A 20777-nucleotide genomic window follows, 5' to 3' on the forward strand; every position below is an offset into this window, starting at 1 on the left:
GATTCGTAACCACTATGCTACCAAAGCTCTAGTATCTTATTTTGTTAATATAGCAGATATTAGGTTCTTTTGTTTTAACTTTCAATTAAAGACATAACAACAATATATTTCATAACTTTTAAGATGGTTAATATCATAGATCAAGTGTTCATTATAAAACTTACTGTATTAAGTATATTCTAGCTTAAAAGTGGAGTTGATAGCCTTTATATCCAGAAAATAAGAACTGTGTAGATACTGCTTGCCACAGGAAATACAGTGTGTCTGAGCTAGTAGAGGTTTTAGACTTTGTTGCTGTTAAGTACCCTTGAGTTGGTTCTGACTCACAGACACCCTGTGTAGGGTTTCCAAGGGACAGCTAGTGGGTTTGAACTGTGGCCCTTGCGGTTAGCAGTTCAGTGCTTACCCAACAGTGCCACAATTTACACAATAAATATAGTCTAGAGAAGTTAAGTGACTCATTTAGGCTGACTTTTCAGTGAGCTAGAAATACAGAAGAGCCCATGTCAACCAAGGCCAGTTCATCCTGGTACATTGTAACTATGGCAAATATTTAAAGTTGATGATGCATATATTAAAGACAGGAGTCCTGGTAGTGTAGTGGTTAGCTGGTCAGCTGCTATGTGAAAGCTGGTAGTTCAAACCCCTAGGAGCTATGTACGAGAGATGCGGCAGTCTGCTTCTGTAAAGACTGACAGCCTTGGGAACCCTATGGGAAGGACAGTTCTACTCTTCCACATAGGGTCACAAAGAGTCAGAATAAACTGAATGGTACTGAGTTTGTTTGGGTTTGGTTTGAAGAGCTATGAAGTGGTAGGAAAAATCGTGTGTGTTTCGTGGGTTTTTTTTTCCACTCCTAGAAGACCTCAAAGCACAGGATAGGTGAATGGCCATGTGTATAGTATGACATATATCATGCCTGCCTAAAGAGGAGCATGAACTCTGGAATTTCCATGTGTCTCAGCATTCTCATGGTCAGCTCTCCAATTTAACCAAAAATCCATAAAACTGCATCCACAGATAGCAACCCAGGTTTTCGTGGGTGTTTTAAGTTGCCATGCCTGCCTTTAGAGGGTTTTTTAAAAAAGGAATTAGACATGCGTAAAGAGCACTGTGAAAGTTAATTTCTCTGGCCTTTTTAAATTACCCTCTTTTCCAAATACCTAAAATATCCAAAGCGATTAAGTCCTAATTACACAATTTTTTTTTCAAGAATAAAGAGCTGATTTTGAGTCAGAGAACAAAACACATCTGAAAACAGTTAATGTATACTTAAGAATTATAGGAGGGCAGGCAGGCTACCAAGAGACTTTTTGAAATTTAATTTTATTTGTTTTGCTTTGTTCAAAGTCGTTAAAAAATGCAGTTACCCCCAGAAAAGTCATACAAAATTTCAGTTCACAATATTTGGAAATTAAAATTAATATTCTGACATGACTTTTTAATCTACATCTTTGTCAAGAAGTTTCTAAAATGCTAAATTAAAATACACAATAAATGTATATTTTTAAACTGTATTTTCACAACGTAGGAAGGGGGGGGGAAGGACATACCTCAAAATAAATAAAAAGTACTGTATATCTTTTCTACTCTATTTTGTTATTCTGTGTTGTATTTTCCTAAATACTGTCTCATTCAGTACTTGGAACTCTGATCTTTGTACTCCAGGTTTTCATGTTTTCTATGAGTAAGTTTCACAGCCTTTTTTTACATGATTCAAGAAATTAGAAAGGTTTCAGTAACAGATGTTATTATGAGACATAAACTATGGCAAAAGGTACACTGAACAGATACACATCTCATGGTGAGACCAATAGTACAGATAGATGACATCTTTAGAGAACCTAAAATTTCATTACAGTCATTAGTTTCAACTTTTCCCCCCAAAAGCCTCTTATCAAGCCACTAATAAGGAATACAACTGACTGCTGTGACCTTGTCCTTTGCTTATGTCTTTAGGGGACAATACTAGTGAAAACTGAAGTGCCCTCTAGATAGGAAACAAATGGGAGGTCAAGAATCTGGGACCTTGTAAAGGAGGTTAGGTACCTCTGACAGACTGGCAGCTGTGAAAATGCACATCAACAACAAAAGTAAATCTATTCTGTATTTTATACCAAATAACTCTATATCCTTTTGGTCTTAATGCCATAAAAAGAGATGTACAAATTTGTATAGCATAGTGAAAAGCAGGCAGGGCAGATTGATGAGAGGGATCTAGCTGAACAAAACAAGGGGACTGGGCAGTCACTAAGTACTTCCCAACTTCAAAGTTCTGAGGAATGGCTGAATGTAAGTCTTTGAGTCAGTTCCTTTTACTTGTAGCCTTTTTTCAGGGCTGTCCCTGAATCAGTCTCAGTGAACAGAGAGAAGTACACTGTCAGCTTCTAAGGACATAAAAAGGATCTCTTATACACAAGTCCTGGTGTGGTACTGCAGGATAATGCACTGGTCCAGAAGGTTAGTTTGATCCACAAGGTTGGCAGTTCAAACACACTAGCTGTTCTTTGGAAGCCCTATACATGGTCACTATGGGTTGGAACCATATACATGGTCACTATGGGTTTGGAAGCCCTATACATGGTCACATTAAATCGGAACCAATTTAATGGCACTTAATAACAACAACAACACACACACATACATAGAGGACCAATCAACTCAACTCCCAATGTCTTTTGGTCTTGGGAAGTAAAACCCTAATCTGTGATTAATTCTCTGCAGGGAAAGTAAAATATTATATTTGCTGCACTGTATGTATCAGACTGCAAAGTCATTTGAACTGCAAGATTGGTGGTTCAAACTCACCTACCAGTTGCTCCTTGTAAACCCTCTACAGAGTCGCTATGGGTTGGAATCGACTCGACAGTACTTAACAACAACAACATTCCATTGTTGGAGTCCTGGTGTGGCGCCGTGGGTTAATGTGCCAGGTTGCAAACCATTTGAACTGCAAGGTTGGCAGTTCAAGCTCACCAGCTGCTCCTCGGAAACCCAATACAGCGAGGCTATGGGCCAGAATCAACTCGATGGCACTTAACAACAACAAAAATTCCATTGTCAACATATTTCCTTCTCACAATGATTCTGGTGAAGTAGTCAGTCACCCCCAATGTGACCCCTACTTATTCAACCACAGAGGTGCACATGACCCACACCAGACTCTCAGAATCCTTTTTGAGATTTGCTATGGGATGAAAGAGAACCACAAATTTTGCTCTGGAATTGAGAACTCTAAGGATTAAATAAGGAGCTCTGGTAGCGTAGTGGTTACGAATCGGGCTGCGAACCTTAAGGTCAGCGGTTCGAAACTACCAGCTGCTCCGTGGGAGAAAGATGAGGCTTTCCACTCCCGTAAAGATTTACACCCCTTGGAAACCCTGTACTGGGTCGCTATGGGTCGGAACCGACTTGATGGCACTTAACAACAACAACAAAGGATTAAATAAACCATCAACTTGCAGTGATCATCTATGTTTTGTAAGAATGAAGCCAACTCAGAGAAAAGTTGGAGAAGAGGGGAATACTGATGGTGTTTTATCTTCTGGATTCTGGATAAACCAGAAAATTAGTTCTTTTTTATTTGGACTTCCTAGGTGCATGTCTGAACCAATAAATTATTCTTTTTTGTATGTGTGTAATATAGTTTGAATTGGATTTTGGCCTCTTATAATCAAAACAGTTCCAATACACCATCAATGACCAGCAAAGTAGATGATCCACAAACGTTTATTATCTAATTCGATGAATGGCAAGAAAAGGGCTTTAGGCACTGAGTAAGATGACTATCACCCTAAATGGACAGGGTAACCTTTCTATGAAGCTACAAAGAGCATGTCACATACACCTTCTATGGTTCAAGTCTTGGTCCCAGGCACATTCAATACTGGTGACAATAGTAAGACACTCTGTCAGTCATGAACATTTCTCCAGTAAGGGGTGAACAGAACCTGAATTCTCCATATGCTCCCCTCTTCAATATGATGCTCCCATTACTCTGAAAATGGCATCTTATTTTTAACCTTCAGACATAAGATTTTAGATAGTCGATGTCTTCTGGAACACTCAATCTTCTCAGCTCCCTTTAGACTATATAATCATATGTTTTATTTCTAGTTTCTTATTCTCTTGCTAACATCTGCATGTAAACACAGTCTTAGTCCTCTCCAACTCATCAGCTCCTGCTGCCTATTCTTCACCTGAAGTCATAATCCCCTGTTTGTCACATCATAATCACCTCCCCAGCAGAGCATTGCTGCTTCAGGTGGGCTATAAAGCAGCAGGAGGAGATGCACTCTTAGAAACAAAGATCCTAATTTCTTACAGCAAGGGACATCCTTCACTAAGCCTATCTGGATTTGCAGATGATACCCTCCTGGAATCCCACGGAGTCATACATAAATGCACCCATGTAAAATATGCGGGCTTGTCATTGTCATGAGCCAAGACCAAACACTGAGGGGAGGAGGGTGGATAAAGGAAATGCCTCTCAGGTGTCACTCCAAATAATTGTTAGCTTCTACGAACAGGGCTACATTCACTGGGAAAAATAAAATGATCTCCACAGCCATTCTTATTAGTGCAAACTTAACAAGAATTTACACTAGATAGTGGTTATGGAAGTCACTAATAAATATCCCTGTGGCCTGGAGATACACCAACCCATGGTGGGCAAATGGCTTAGCCTCAGTCTTTGGAATAAACTCATTCAAATTGATTCCCTAACAGTGCAAACATTCTTGTCATATTTTTACTATCATTCTTTTCTTTTCCTCCCTTGCCTGTGTGATCAATACTCAAAAACAAAATAAAACAACAACAAAAAATGAGAAAGTAGCATGATAGTCTAATTAATCACTTGAGAGATATGAATCAAAACATCTTCATCAGCAGATGAATCAATTTTCTAATGCATTGCTATTAGGATAGAATGAAGCCTTAGAAGAGAAGTGACAAGGATGGTCACAATGCTTACTGATCAATTTAAACCGACGAGTACTTTGAACATCTAAGGCTGGGAGTGGGCACAGCAGATGCTTCACATTTTTGAGACTTTAAACGCTCTTCCATATATTTTGATTCCAAATGAATTATCCTTGGAAAGAACAACTGATATGTACTTAAACTGCTTGATCCAACTTTTAAAAATAAATAAATAATAATTGTGTCTGTCTGCAGTAAATACTTAAAAGACAGATATCTGTCTGCTGCGGAACCAACCAAAACAAAAGAGTGACTAGTTTAAAGAGCTGACCATCTTAGAAACACGTGGTGGCAAGAAAGTCCCAGTGAAAGGGAAGCAGATGAGTAAGTAAGAGTGAACATTTCTATCAGACTTCAGGAAAAGTAGATCATGAGACAACATTTTCTTCATCTGTGAAGAGGAGAAACGGACTTTTTACTAAAATCTATACTTTCAAAGATTTAATAAAGATATGATAACAGCCTTGAATGCATTTATTTTCATTCTCAATACAATCAAGTGAGCATCTACTTAAAAATAGACTTTCATTCTCATCAGAAAGAATATGGCAATGAAATGTGCATGGCTGTGAGCATCCAGAGGGAAGGGCAACTTACAATCATCTCTGTCGCGTGACTAACTAGCATCGTTCCTGGCGCACAGAGAACATACTTGACAAATGCTAGTTTTAAAGAATGAATGAATAATAAATGAAAGAATTACAATGACTCTTTCAAATCTGCCTTTTTGAAAGGTATTTGTCCATAGCTGTGCGTCCTCTAGACAATAATTCTACGAAAGCAGGGACTTCATCTGACTTGGTACACCTCACTTATAAATATATGGATGAAAAATATTTTTCAGTTGCAGAAACCACTCAGTTATTCAACGTGTGACTTGTCTTAATACAACAACAATCTGCAAAAATACAAAACAAGTTTACAAGACAGGATAAACACATATGAGCAAATCCCAAATGTCAATAATATAGGCTCTGCTCTTTCCCTCTTTTCTACAGTGTCCGATTGCCATCAACTCCACGGCAGTGGGATTTGTTGGTTTGACTGTGCAGTGCCTGATAGGAGCTTTGGTAGCACAGTGGTTAAAGCGCTTTTATGATAATCAAAAGGTCAGCAGTTTGAACCCACCAGCCACTTCACAGGAGAAAAGGTCTGTTGATATACTCTGGTAAAGATTACAGCCTAGGAAACTTATGTGACAGTTCTAGTCTGTCTGCTGTAAGGGTCACTATGAATTGGAGTCAACTCAATGGCACAGATGAAAGACACAATACCTGATTAAATCTTGTGCCACATGAATCGAGGAAATTCAAGAAGACAGTGGGGTTGTTGTTGTTATGTGTTGTGGTGTTGATTCTGAATCATAGTGATCCTGTTTAGGGTTTCTGAGGAGCAGCTGATGGATAGGAACTGCAGACCTTGCTGTTAGTAGTTCAGTGCTTATTCTACAGTGCCACAACAGGACCCCAAGAAAGCATTGTTGTTGTTGTTAAGTGCCACTGAGTCAGTTCTGACCCATAGAGACCCTGTATAGGGTTTCCAAGGAGCAGCTGGTGAGCTTGAACCGCCAACCTTGCAGTTCAAACGGCTTTGCAGTCTGGCACATTAACCCACAGCGCCATACCAGAAGGCATTAGGGGTAGGAAAACGGTGATTTATTTTGATTTTTTTTCTTTGTACTGTCAGAAGATGTCAGATAAAACACATGTTTTAACATGAAGCACAATGGGTTGAATGTTTAGAATGGGATAAAAATTTCTAGAAAATCCACAATTGTTCACTTAAGAAGGGTTCATACATAAACAAGGAGTTCTGGTAATGTAATGGGTTATGTGGTGAGCTGTTAACTGCAGAGTCAGCAGTTCAAAACCACTAGCTGCTTCATGGGAAAAAGGTGAAGCGTTCTGTTCCGTTAAAGATTTATAGCCTATAAACCCTAAGTAGAGTTACTGTGAAGCAGAACCAACTCCATGGCACTCAGTAGCAGAAGCAGCAGTAGAGAAACAAGAAAAATGCTTTTCAAAGCTGTCGAGGTTTGGAACCAGCAGAAAGAGAGGACTTTTACATCTGCCTATAAGAGAATCGGGAGTCCTGGTGTGGCACTGTGGGCTAATGCTCCAGACTGCAAAGTCGTCTGAACTGCAAGGTTGGTGGTTCAATCTCACCAGCTGCTCCTTGGAAACCCTATACAGGATTTCTATGGGTTGGAATCGACTCAACGGCACTTAACAACAACAACAATAAGGGAATCAGAAAAAAACAAACATGCTTGCAGTGGCTCATCACAAAACTCAAACTGTACTGTGTATATATACAAACAAGAAATAGTAAGATAAGTGGTCTATTTTTTAAATCAGTATGTTGTCATTGTTGGATTTAAAATGATGTTCTATTTAAATCTGCCTGGCACAGAATTTAGATCTAATTGATCATTGTAAAGGGATACTTAACAAGGTAAAGGAAAAACACCACCATAATATTTCATACAAAGCCTTGAATTTCCATGTTTTAACCATATATATATATGGTTATAATAATACAGCATCACATTAACACACTTAATAATCATAAAATGAACAACTTTTTCATGTCATTGAGGAAACTTTTCAATATATAACTGTGCGTGTATAGAGTCAGCAAATCTTCCTAGAACTAGTTTATTTTTAAAGAGCAGTCACACTACCGTCTTTGGGAACATTAAAATAATTTCCTCGCAATCCCATAACACAGGAATAGATGGGGCCCATGAATTTCAAGTCCCCTTTCTGTACTTGCATGCAGGTGGTAATGACTCCCTGCCCAAGTTTCCACATTACCTTTGTCAAGTATGGTCAGTCAGGTTTTACATACTCAGTGTCCAGAATTAATTGAGTAAAGAACCTATAGGACCAAGTTTAAAAATCAAAACAACTGTCATGGAGTTGATTCAACCCCTTGTGTGCCAGAGTACAACTGTGCTCCGCAAGGTTTTCTTCAGTGGCTGATTTTATTGGTAAGCAGACTATCAGTCCTTTTTTCCAAGGTGCTTCGAGTTGGACTTGAACTATCAACCTTTTGGTTAGCAGCTACATGCATGATTCGTTTACACTACCTAGTACCTTTGCTCTTTCTCCCACTTGGGTCTGCTAGTTTTCTGGAAGAAGTCAGAGAAAAGGTAGGCTAAGAAAAGAGATGAGGTCGAGCTTACTCAGGTAGATGGCAGATGGTGCCAAAGGAGCTCCGGAAATCTGAGGGTTTAGTTGATGACATAAAACAAAACAAAATATTTGGCCATGTCATACTAGCCACTATCTGAGTGGTGCTCAATGTGGTCAGATCATTCACAATACGATAAGCTCCGTATCTGAAGCACAACTACACTGGGGATCATCCATTCCAGGTGATTCTGAGTTCCTTCACAATCTATTTGGATTAGGCTTTTAAAAGGCAATTTCTTCCCAGTTTACATTCTTTCCACAACTTTTCCATAATCGAATGTAATTAATGGAATTCAGTATTTTGAGACAACTTGCCTAATTTAACAACTTTCCAGTGTTGCCTGTTGTTGTATTAAATGTCATCGAGTCATTTCTGACTCACAGCAACTCCGTATAGGATTTCCAAGGAGTGGCTAGTGGGTTTGAACCACTGACCTCGTGATTAGTAGTCAAGTGCTTATCCCACAACACCACCTAGAGAATAATATTTATGATATTTCCCAACTTCAGCAATCTAATAACACATTCTTCTCTGTTCTCCAGATCATTAATAAAACATATTGAACAAGAAGATTTAGAACACATTCTTTCTCTAGAACTATATTTAACATCCCCCCAAACTTGACATAAAATCCTTAATTTCTCTGTATTTGATTTTACTTGGCCAATTATTTGTCCATTTGGGGACAAAATTGCATAATTCAATGTTCTTTGATTTTTGTTGTCGTTGCCATCCTGAAGAATATATTATACATTATGTTTTTTTTATTACTAAGTGTCTTTGAGTCAGTTCCGACTCACAGTGACCCTGTGTAGGGTTTCCAAGGAGTGACTAGTGGGTTGGAACTATCAACCTTGCAGTTAGCAGTTCAGTGATTATTCTACAGGCCAGATCAGTACTCCATGGGACTCTATATACATATGTGATTTCTATATACTCACTCTTAGTTTATTAACATGGTTAAGTTCCAAAGACGAGGTCATATGTACAAATGGAAGATGATCACATCAAATTACAAAATAGAGGATGACTACATCACTTCATACTGCCAGATTTCATCATTACATGACTGCCCAGCCCCTGAGAAGCACTGCAGGGCCCTGTTGACACATCACTGCCGGAATTACTCTTGCCTCATACCTCGACATTCATTACTGCCAGAAGTATGTCGTTAATTAGCATAATAGTAAGGAGAGATTAAAAATAAAAAGTTCTGTAAATGTGAATGTCAGATAACAAGCTAGTTGATGAGTGAGGAATAAGGTATACATTTTGTTGTTGTTGTTGTTAAGTGTTGTCGAGTCGGTTCCAACCCATAGCGAACCTGTATAGGGTTTCCGAGGAGTAGCTGGTCAGCTTAACCACCGACCTTGCATTTCAAACGGCTTTGCAGTCTGGCGCATGAACCCACAGCACTACACGGGGACTCCAGGTATATATGGTGGTGGTGGTTATGTTCTGTGGAGTTGATTCCGACTCAGAGCGACCCCTGTACAGGGTTTCCAAGGTTGTAAATCTTTATGAGAGCAGAAAGCCTCATCTTTCTCCCGTGGAACAGCTAGTAGTTTCGAACTGCTGACCTTAAGGTTCACAGCTGGATTCGTAACCACTACACTCTCAGAGCACCTTCCTGGTACATATGTGCTTATTGTTAAGTGCTGTCGAGTCGATTCCAACCAATAGCGACCCTGTATAGGGTTTCCAAGGAGTGACTGGTGAGCTTGAACCACCAACCTTGAGATTCAAACGACTTAGCAGTCTGATGCATTAACTCACAGTGCTCCCCAGGTATATATAGAAGTCATGTAAAACATAATAATACAATGATTTGATGCATTAAGTCACAGCGCTCCCCAGGTATATATAGAAGTCACGTAAAACATAATAATACAATGATTTGTATTTTTAAAAACCCACTGCCATGAAGCTGATTCCAACACACAGAAACCCTATATAGGGTTTCAAAGATTGTAAAATCTTTATGGAAGCAGCTTCATCTTTCTCACATGGAGCACCAGTGACTTTGAACTGCCAACCCTGTGGTTAGCAGCCCAAAGTGTATCCCATAGTACCAAAATAAACACATTTAAAATGGGAAGAGGAATTTATTGTAGAGTGTTTTATGGTTTTCCTGGTTATTAAAATGTATGTCCTTTAAGTCTTAATTTCTAATGCTAAAGAGATGTTAAAAGAAATATCAATCTGTAGTAAGTTTCCACACTGGCAATGTAAACATATACATTCATAAGAGACTTTTAGAAAAATCAAACTAAGTCTCTATCAAGAATTAATGTTTGACAAAAAAGTAATAAAAGCTTAATATTGTGTTTTCAAATAAAAGCACTACCCCATTCAATACATGAGCCAAACATACCCTAACATAAATTTTTCTAACCTTTCTTTTTAATATATAAAACATTTTACAGATAATATTTATGTTTCTTTCTTTCATAAGCCCTAGATTATGGTTCATATCTCATGACACCAAAAGTAATACTACAACAGATATTAAAGCATTTTTTCAGCCACTTATTCTATAAAATATTAATTGCAAGCCTGTATATATAGGGGATTAGGTAACTGAGCTCCTGCTCAGTTCTAAATCAATAAGAAAGAACACACACAGCATCAATCATCGTTCGCTCTTCCTTTAGTACATAATAACTGCAAGCAGAAAAATTTAAAAAAATATATATATGGTTAAGCATTCATGGAGATTTCTAAAGCTAGAGAAGAGGTGAGCATACTTACCTAAGAAGGACAGGTTTTTCTCTAGAAGCAAGTCTCTCAGCAGGACTTCATGCTCATGACCGATGGCACTAAGAAGTTTTAGTTAAGGTAGGTAACACAGAATTATACCAAAAGGAAAATGCTATCAACTCCAGATCTACACTTCAAGATGAAATGGAAAACTGAGGTACTTAACAGCAACCATGTCCACTTTTCATCTACATCTCTGAGGAATGAGATTTTTATACACATCCCTTGTTTAAATGATGCAGTGGACTTTTTCTTTAATGGTTTCATGGATTTGGGTAAATGGATATTTGTAAATGGATAAGTACTTTAACTTCTTCTGAAAAGAAGGATGTCATTTTAAACATTTCTTACTGTGCTGTGTTCTCGGAAACCCTATACACGGTCGCTATGGGTCGGAACTGACATGACGGCACGTCACAACAACACAACAACTGTGCTGTGTTAAAAAAAAAAAAAATCCCTCAATTCAACTTAACCCGCTGCCTTCTATACTGACGGACGGTGACTTTGTATTTGTCACAGTAGGACTGTGTTTCATAGTCTTTCAATGGCTAGTTTTTTTGGAAGTAGATTGCTAGGACTCTTGTCCGTGGTGCCTCTGAAGAAACCGCCAACATTTTGGTTAGCAGCTGTCTGTTGGATGCCCAACTCAACTTAGTATATATTTGTGAAGCAATTACTATGTACAGCAATGAAGACCATCTAGTCTTTGCCCTAAAATAGTTTTAAATCTTACAAAGTTCTGTAAATCTTTTTCTAATTCTAAGGCTGTGAATGCACACTTGTTCACAGTCAACATTTAGCAGTTCTGCTACTTCACTTGCAGTATACTGTTTTGCGATCTGTAATGTGGAAAGTCAAATTGAGCTTGTTGAGAATTATATGCAATCAGGAGGAAAGGCATCTTGGTCAAGAACTGTGGGCTGGGCTGTGGGTAGTGACATTGTTTCAAGATCTTTTTTCTTATGTGTATACATGTATATGTATACAGATATCATATATCTGCTATATGCATATGTTGTTGTTCTTGTTAAGTGCTGTCGAGTCCGTTCTGACCCATAGCGACCCTGCATAGGGTTTCCAAGGAGTGGTCAGTGAGCTTGAACCACTGACGTTGTGGTTCAAAAGATTTTGCAGTCTAGCGCATTAGCCCATAGCACCACACCAGGACTCCTACATGCATATACATACATATAACTTTATGAAGTGCATTGTTTTAAGTACTTTATCATATATATTTCATCCTCAAAATTTATCTTTTTTTCATAGATGAGAAAACTAAAGCACAGAGTGGTTTAAGGAACCTGCCCAAGTTCCATACTGTTAATGTGTGGCTGAGCAGAAGACAAGTTCAGAAATCTCTGCAAAGCCTATGTTTAGGACTTCCATATGTTATTATTGCTGATAAGTGCTGTCAAGTTGGTTCGGACTCATAGAGACCCTGTAGAGGGTTTCTGAGGAGTAGCTGATGAGTTGGAACCACCGAACTTGTGGTTCAAACTGACCTTGCAGTCCAGTGCTGTTCCTCCAGTGCTACAACAGGACTCCCATTTAGCTTCTCTAAAAGCATTAAAGCATGCAATAATACTTAATAATAACACCTATTTGTTAAATGGACTCCTGGTGTGGCACTGTAGGATCTGCACTGGATTTGAACCACAAGGTCAACAGTTCAAACCCACCAGATGCTCCTTGGAAACCCTGTACAGGGTCACGATGAGTTGGAACTGACTCGACAGCACTTAACAACAATTTAGTAATTGGCATGCACTAAAGACATCTTTGTGTTTCATTAAGGTATCATCTTAATCCTCCCAACCACCAAATGAGCTGTTGTTGTTGTTAAGGGCCATCGAGTCAGTTCTGATTCATAGTGACCCAGTATGCAGTTTCTGAGGATTTGAACTGGCAACCTTGTGGTTAGCAACGGCTTATACTATAGCTCAACAACAGTACTCCACTTTAGGCATTTTTAGACTCATGGTAAATGAGGCTCAGGGAGGCTGAGGAGCTTGCTAAAGGTCCCCTGATGAGTCCATGATGGGATGAGGAGCAGGATCTTGAATTCTGGTCTATTATCCAGAGCGATGGGATTCTGCAAAGTCTGAAAAGGAGTGCTATCTTACTCTCGTACTTCAAGTCTGTCAAAAGCATTTGGTAATAATTATTTGAATAGTTACCTTAATTCTACATTTCACTGATATTGTCAACCTGGTTTAATGAAGATTCTTTAATTCTTATTATGCACTGCAAAAGCTCAACTTAAATAAAAGAAAACTATATGTCATTTGCTAAGAACTCCTAGAGAATTATTTTACCCTTTATAGGATACGCACTCGACCTCAAGGTCAGTGTAAACTGCAAGGCTGGCAGTTCAAACTTACCAGCAGCTCCTCGGAAACCCTATACAGGGTCGCTATGAGTCAGAACCGACTTGAGGGCACTTAACAACAACAAAATCAATGCAAAGGTTAGTCTCTTTTAAATCTTATATTTGAAGAAATGTGGCCATTCAGGCCTGCTGCCCAAAGAAAGGCTGAAAGTCCCTATGCCATGTCACAAAATTTTACACATTGTCAGAGACCATTGGAAACATCTGATGACTAACTCTTAATGGTCTCTCATTATCAAGGGCATCCCATATTTTTGAACTAAATTATTTACTTCCATGCCACATAAATGTGCTCTCACTTTTATTGTTGTAAATTATTTACATCTAAAATGTTGAATCATGAAACTGAGGTTACTGATGGTTCTGAAATGAAACCCGCAGCATTTTAAGCTTCCTGTACCACTCCTGCCTCTTTCCTCACTTCTCTGTTCAGGTCTTTGTCTACCACTCGTGTCATAGAGTCAAACTTTGAAAAACTGAGGCTGCTTGGTTTCTCACACAGTCTGTATATCAGTGCATCTGACCTGTGGCAGGATGGACGTGGCTACATAGGCAAGGCCAAGAAATGGTAATGACAGCTTAGGTGTCCACTGCTACTGTGTTCTTTGTGGAGCCCAACTAGTAAATAAGGAGTCCTGGTGTGGCGCTGTGGGTTAATGCACTTGACTGCCAGGTCCATTCGAACTGCACGGTTGGTGGTTTGAGCTCACCAGCCGCTCCTTGGAAACCCTACACAGGTTTGCTATGGGTCGGAACTGACTCGCCGGCACTTAACAATAAAACAACATGAGTAAATGACCAATTTATACTCTATTCTCCCTATACAAATGTCTACACGGAATATTTTCATAATGGCATAAAAAGGTCTTACAACTCTCTTGTTTACTGCATGCTTTCTTTTGGCCAAATGATGTTATTTATTGAGCATATGCAATGTACACAGTACCAAACTATGAGGGCAACATACAAGCACCATTTCCACTCGCATGGGAAAGAAATCTTTTTGATTCAGTGTAAAAATAATTTATACAAGTTCTATGAATTACTGTAGCCTGTTGATCAGCGTAGCAAACATCTATGCAAGTGTCTTTGCTTTATGGAAAACTGTTACTACTTCAATGCAAAGAGAAATGAGTTTATCTGTGAACTTCCTGGCCTGTGTTATAGTGCATGGTAAAACCAATCGCCAATTTGAAATTTCAGAAAGAAATACTTCTTGATAATGCTTTGTTTGATACAAGCGTATATAAAATAGAGGTTCTAGAAAATAAAGCTTATTAAAAAAGTAATTTTACTAGCAATAGGCATCATGGAACTGCGAATGCAATTTATAGACATATATCATTATCTTTATCAATTGAAATAATGTAGTACATTAGAATCTACTGGCAATAACACAGCCAAAAAAGGAAAGTGACGGATGGCAAAAAAAAGTGAGGACAATATTCCAAACAGAATTTATAATGTGCTATAAGCAGAAACACTTAGACTTTGTCTATAATAATACCGATTATTGATGTATGGCAGTGACCATGGGGCAAAACTTGTAAATAACCTCACAAGCCATTTTCTTCACCAGCAATACAGCAGTCTAGTTTCCCGTAAGCATCTCAACTATTACTGAAAAATAGCCTCCTGGCATTTACAAAGCAGTTGACTTCATACTTTAGTCCATGCATACATAATCAGATAGTTATATTTAAAATCGATACGCAATCCTTCAAAAGACATTATGCTTTTAAAGCCTTAACTTTAAGTTGATCTTTAAGTATTTTATGTGTTTTAAAATTAACATAAAATTCAGCCCCAGATACTCTCAGGTGGTGTTAGTCTTTCAGCTAAAGTTTACCACATGAGGTTGGAATTTCTATAATTTCTAATACTTACCATTAATTTTATACTGAAAAGTAAAGGATGGTTTTGCTTTGGAATTGCAGAAAGATGAGCTTATTAAACTTATTAAACTAGACTAGGGGAAAGATTTGGAGAGTAAGTCTATGAGGGGGCTTGAAAAAGTTTATGGAAAATGGAATTAAAAAACAATGGAATTTTCCACAAATGTTATTTGAAGTCCCCCCCTGCCCCCTGTCATGTTCTTAAGTACTAAGTATTCTTATGAGAGTGCAAATAAAAGATTGTATTTCAAAGGGTACCTTAATTTGTGAAAGAGAAAACGAGAAATCTTCATTACACATATTTTGTTAACTGAAAGTTTTTGTGAAACATGGTTGGAAATAAATACAAAGACACAAACGTGCACAAACACTTAGCTAGCAAGGGCTTCCAACCAAGAGTCTCACTGAGGCACAGCTGGTCACAGTACCTTCCATGCCAGCAAAAACTGAAATAGCAGAAGCATGTGTACATTACTGATAAGACTGAGAGTCATAGGCTGATACAGACATGTTGTTGTTAAGTCCTGCGGAGTCGATTCCAACTCATTGCGACCCTATGTAGGTTTCTGAAGCTTTAAATCTTTATGGGAGCAGAAAGCCTCATCATCTCCTACAATATGGATATAATCTTCATAAAAATGTCAGATTATTAGCTATTCAAATAGCATTTTTAGTCAAGGATTATCAAAATAGTAAGTGTTACTACAAGACTACGAAATTCATTAATATTGTGAACCGCAAGGCCAGCAGTTCAAACCCACAAGCTGCCCCTCGGAAATCCTATACAGAACCAACTTGATGGCACTTAAAAAGAACAACAATGTCCTACTTTATATGGTGTTAGCATTCATTCAAATTCTCTTTTAAGAAGTATGCATTAACTCTTTAAATAATGAAGAATAATTTCTAAGTATAAAAAATGTCTTTAATGAAAAATGGCCATCTGTTTTCACAGTGAATTTAGTCCAGAGGGAAAAATTAGCAAGGTTTCTCTAAAAAATGTTTATTAGGAATCCAAATGACAGCTCAGATTTTAATCAGCATCTAAGCGGTAAGAAACTACTGCCCTTTAAATTGTGGTGGTCTTTGTTGGCATTTTAATCACACCATCACCTTTAACTCCAGACTCAAAATTCATTCTAGTAAACTCAGGCGAACTGGGCTCATTTAAAATGGAGCTTTACTATATTTTTTTAAATGTTCATTGGAATGGTAAAATACAATCCAAGACAGCGTGTTACGTGCCTAATGACTCTCTACCTTTAAACTCATTGAAAACCACACACTTTGAAATAAGCAGGTGAGTGTGCACCTGCTGAACTGACATCTTCCCGGGGCCCATCTGATTTTTCTTAAACGGTAGAAAAGAATGGTCTGCAGTGACCCCCCAGTTGATTGAATGTAAAATAGAAGGGTATGAAATGTGCTTTGTGAAGCAGAACTTTATGTCAGGTTAAAGCTAGACACATCTCTTCTACTGAGTCTAAGCTCGTCAACTGTGCACCTAAAATTTTATGGGAAAGGATACTGTTTGATGCAGTCCACCAGTGGTCCATAACAGCAGTCGTTCACAATGCACTGCAGACAAATAAGAGAAGGGATATGGGCTGAGGTGACTATAAAAACTATTATAGTTAACCAGTATCCTAAAAGCAATAATTACTTTTCTTCCAAAAAAAAAAAAAAAAAGAGCTATCAAAAGGCTCTTCAGATTTAATCACAGAAAACAAAAATTGCATGCTTTTTATTCACTATAAAAGCAAGCTATTAAAAAGTGAAATGCTCTTCTCGCAAATATTGCATTGCCATTTATGGTGCACCCTGACCTCAGTGATAGTTTATGATGACAGTAATTAAATGAGGTTTAAAATCCTTTACTCTGCTAGGCAGATAAGAGCATCGCCACTGAAAAGACACAGCTGTGATTAATACCTGATAGACCTGATTTGCTAGAACTCCATCTGGAATCTGAGAAGGGTCCCGCAGCATACTATTTATAACAGACTTCGAGGCTGTGGAAGAAAAGAGATGAACTATTAGCAGACAGTCAGCATACTTTTAATGGCAACACGAGAAGTGACATATACCTATATATACACAAATCATGACAAGGAAAACAGTACTGATACTAATCTTTTTCTTTCCCCCTTCATTTTTTTTTTCCTAGGGGACGCTTTTAATTAGACCATTTGCCAAGTGTATAAGCCACATTGCCAGATTTGATGATGACCTAATTTTTCCAAGGTAAATTAACAAGTACAGACCTAAAGCATATGTCTTTTTGAAGATAAATAAGCTTTGGAAAACCACAACAGAAACAATCAGAAAAGAAAATATTTCCCTATTTCAGGTAGGTATTTTCCTAACTAGGCATATGTACATGGAGAGCTCTATGATGGCAGGTCATATTCAAAGACTTCAATGATGTCAATAAAAATCGTTTTCAGCCAAGAAAGCATCTCTGAATTCTAGACCTTTCCAAAATAATCCCATCAATGCCATGAAATGTTATACCATTTGACAGGTGAGGAAAGTTAACTCACTGACAATGGAGCAAAATAAGAAAATAAATATGAAAAAATATTGTGGGAAAACAGGATTAAAATATAATGCAATGCAATTTTTCCATGAACATTAGGAAGCCTCCCCATATGTATGCAGTTTTCTCCCAAAACATGCCTCATAACATCTGCTGTAAAATTAAGCTGACCTTTGCCCAAGAAACGAATCTAGAAGTAGGGAACCAAAGAGAGGTTTCTAATGAGGAATGCTATATCAGATAATAAAGTTCTGGTGTGGTGTTGTTGGGTAAGAACCAACCACATGGTCGGAGATTCAAACGCACCCAGTCCTGTTACTCGGAAACCCTATACAGAACCGACTTCTTGGCACTCAACTAGAACATTAGATAACACCCAAAAGCAGGAGATCTTGGCTTGTGTGTCATGTAGGCAGGTGGTAGCCAAGGCAATGCATGTTGCTGTTAGGTGCCATCAAGTGAGTTCCAACTCATGGTGACCCTGTGCACAACAAAACAAAACACTGCCCGCTCCAGTGCCATGCTCACAATTGTTGTTAGGCTCGAACCCATTGCCACTGTGCCAGTCCATCTTGCTGAGGGTCTTTCTCCTTTTTGATGACCATCCACTTTACCAAGCATGGTGTCCTCCTGATAATATATCCAAAGTAAGAGAGACAAAGTTTCACCATACTTGCTTCTAAGGAGCATTCTGGCTGTACTTGTTCCAACCAAGATTTGTTTGTTCTTCTCACAGTCCTTAGTAGTTTTAATACTATTCTCCAACACCATAATTCAAATGCATCAATTTTTCTACATTCTTGCTTATTCATTGTCCAACTTTCACATGCATATGGAACTAGTGAAAATACTATGGTTTGGTCAGGTGTACCTTAGTACTCAAACTGACATCTTTGCCCTTGTACACTTTAAGAAGTCTTGTTCAACAGATTTGCCTAATACATCCGTTATTTGATTTCTTGACTTCTGCTTTCATGAGTGTTGATTGTGTGTCCAAGCAAAATGAAGTCTTTGACAACTTCAATTTGTTCTCCATTTATCATGATGTCATTTACTGGTGAAGATTTTTGTTTTCTTTACACTGAGGTGCAATCCATATTGAAGGCTGTGGTCTTTGGTCTGCATCAATAAGTATTGTAAGTTATCTTCACTTTCAGCAAGCAAGGTTGTATCATCTGCATAGTGCAGGTTGTCGTCTTCCTCCAATCCTGCTGCCATGTTCTTCTTCACATAATCCAGTGTCTCGGATTATTTGAGCATTACAGATTGAATAAGTATGGTCAAAATATACAACCCTGGCAAACATCTTTCCTGATTTTAAACCATTCAGTGTCCCCCTGTTCTGTTCAAATGACTGCTTCTTGGTCTATGTACAGATTTCTCATGAGCACAATCAGGTGTCCTATTATATTCATTCTTTGTAATGTTATCTAAAGCTTGTCGTGATCCACACTGTCAAAGCTTTTGCAAAATCAATAAAGCACATGTAAACATCTTTTGGATATTCTCTGCTCCCAGTCAAGATACATTTGATGTCAGCAAGGATATCACTCCTTCCAGATTCTTGTGTGAATCCGACTTGAACCTCTTGGAGCTCTCTGCCAATGTACTGTTGCTGCCAATTTTTATTATCTTGAGCAAAATTTTACTTGCATGTGATAATATTATCTAATGATTTCCATATCCTATTGTGTCACCTCTCTTTGGGTTGGGTACAAATTTGGATCTCTTTTAATCAGTTGGTGAGGTAACTCTTAGGTTTCTTTGCATGGATTAGCGAGTGCTTCTGATGCTGTATCAGTTTGTTGAAAGGTTTCAATTGGTATTTCATCAATTCCCAAGCCTTGTTCTTTGATAATGCTTTTAGTGTACATTTTTTTCCTCCCAATTAATAATTCTGTTTATTCACTGGTTCTTAAGACAAGTGAACAAAAACAGTTTTTACATTCTTTACTATTTTTAGGAATGTATTTCCTAAACAGCTGAACATATTTCATTTTCAGTTTTCATGGTTTTCTATATGAAAAAGTAACATGAGCACTGAAGACTTTCTATTTGCAAATACTCTGTTTTTCCTGATCTGAAGTCTGTGCATCCTGAAGGAGACACACTAAGCATCTGAAACCTTTCTTCATCTACTGAGGTATGCTCTAGACCCAAGAACTAGCAAGGCTGTGACCTTTCAGAAAGAAACCACAAGACCTGTCTTCTGAGATGTCACTGTCTCTCTCTTTCTCTTTTTTTTTTACTTTAGCTTTTTTAAAATAAAACACAAAAAAATTAATCATATATAATAATTTACACCCCCAAAGGGCATATTCTGCAAGTCTGCCTCCTGGCCACCAGCTCTTAGTCCCTCGCTTCCTATGAATCTAGAGTCCTCAGCTGCTCCTACTCTCCATGATCCCATCTCTGCCTCCATCTCTGGCATCGTTGCTTCTCTGGATAAAGTCCCGCGTTCTGCTTGTGCTCTACTCCCTTGAGGGTCCTAGGGTCCTTGGTTTCTGGACTATAAGATTAGCCACTCCCCTGCTTTTGTTACAAAACTTCTACCTTTACAATTGTGACAATTGCAATTAGTCATGATAACAATTATTCACTATTGAATCATACGAATCTTATCCCCATCTCTTTTCACCAAACCCATCTAGACAAGATGAAAATGATTCAGTGGAGACTCTTTCTCACCCCCGCTCTCATACTCTTACACTAAACTCCCTCTTGAAACCTTGTAAACCAGTCACTTCATGCCTTTATCGTCACCTCATTTTAGATAGACAATGTCTAAGTTGCCCATCCCTATCTATCCTGTGTACAGAGGGGATAGCACTGATACTTGATGTGAGCACGCCTTCCCTCTCTGTTGGTATTTAGAGTTACTATCTCCATGACTATAAGGAGCTCTGGTAGCGTAGTGGTTACGAATCGAGCTGCAAACCTTAAGGTCAGCGGTTCGAAACTACCAGCCGCTCCGCGGGAGAAAGATGAGGCTTTCTACTCCCGTAAAGAT

General features: G+C 38.3%; 1 protein-coding gene across 1 annotated transcript in view; it reads right to left on the reverse strand.

Annotated features, from left to right (window-relative positions):
* Nucleotides 1-20777, reverse strand: part of LOC102835101 (chromosome unknown open reading frame, human C15orf41) — a 344430-nt gene that overhangs the window by 131475 nt on the left and 192178 nt on the right. The window contains exons 6-8 of the mRNA XM_006831797.1: nucleotides 17161-17240; nucleotides 16757-16806; nucleotides 10933-11000 (exon numbers count right to left, since the gene is read on the reverse strand). Coding sequence (XP_006831860.1) covers nucleotides 10933-11000; nucleotides 16757-16806; nucleotides 17161-17240 — 198 coding nt within the window. The remainder of the gene's footprint in view (nucleotides 1-10932; nucleotides 11001-16756; nucleotides 16807-17160; nucleotides 17241-20777) is intronic.

Source organism: Chrysochloris asiatica, unplaced genomic scaffold, assembly GCF_000296735.1.
Source record: "Chrysochloris asiatica unplaced genomic scaffold, ChrAsi1.0 scaffold00004, whole genome shotgun sequence".
NCBI classification, from domain to species: domain Eukaryota; kingdom Metazoa; phylum Chordata; class Mammalia; order Afrosoricida; family Chrysochloridae; genus Chrysochloris; species Chrysochloris asiatica.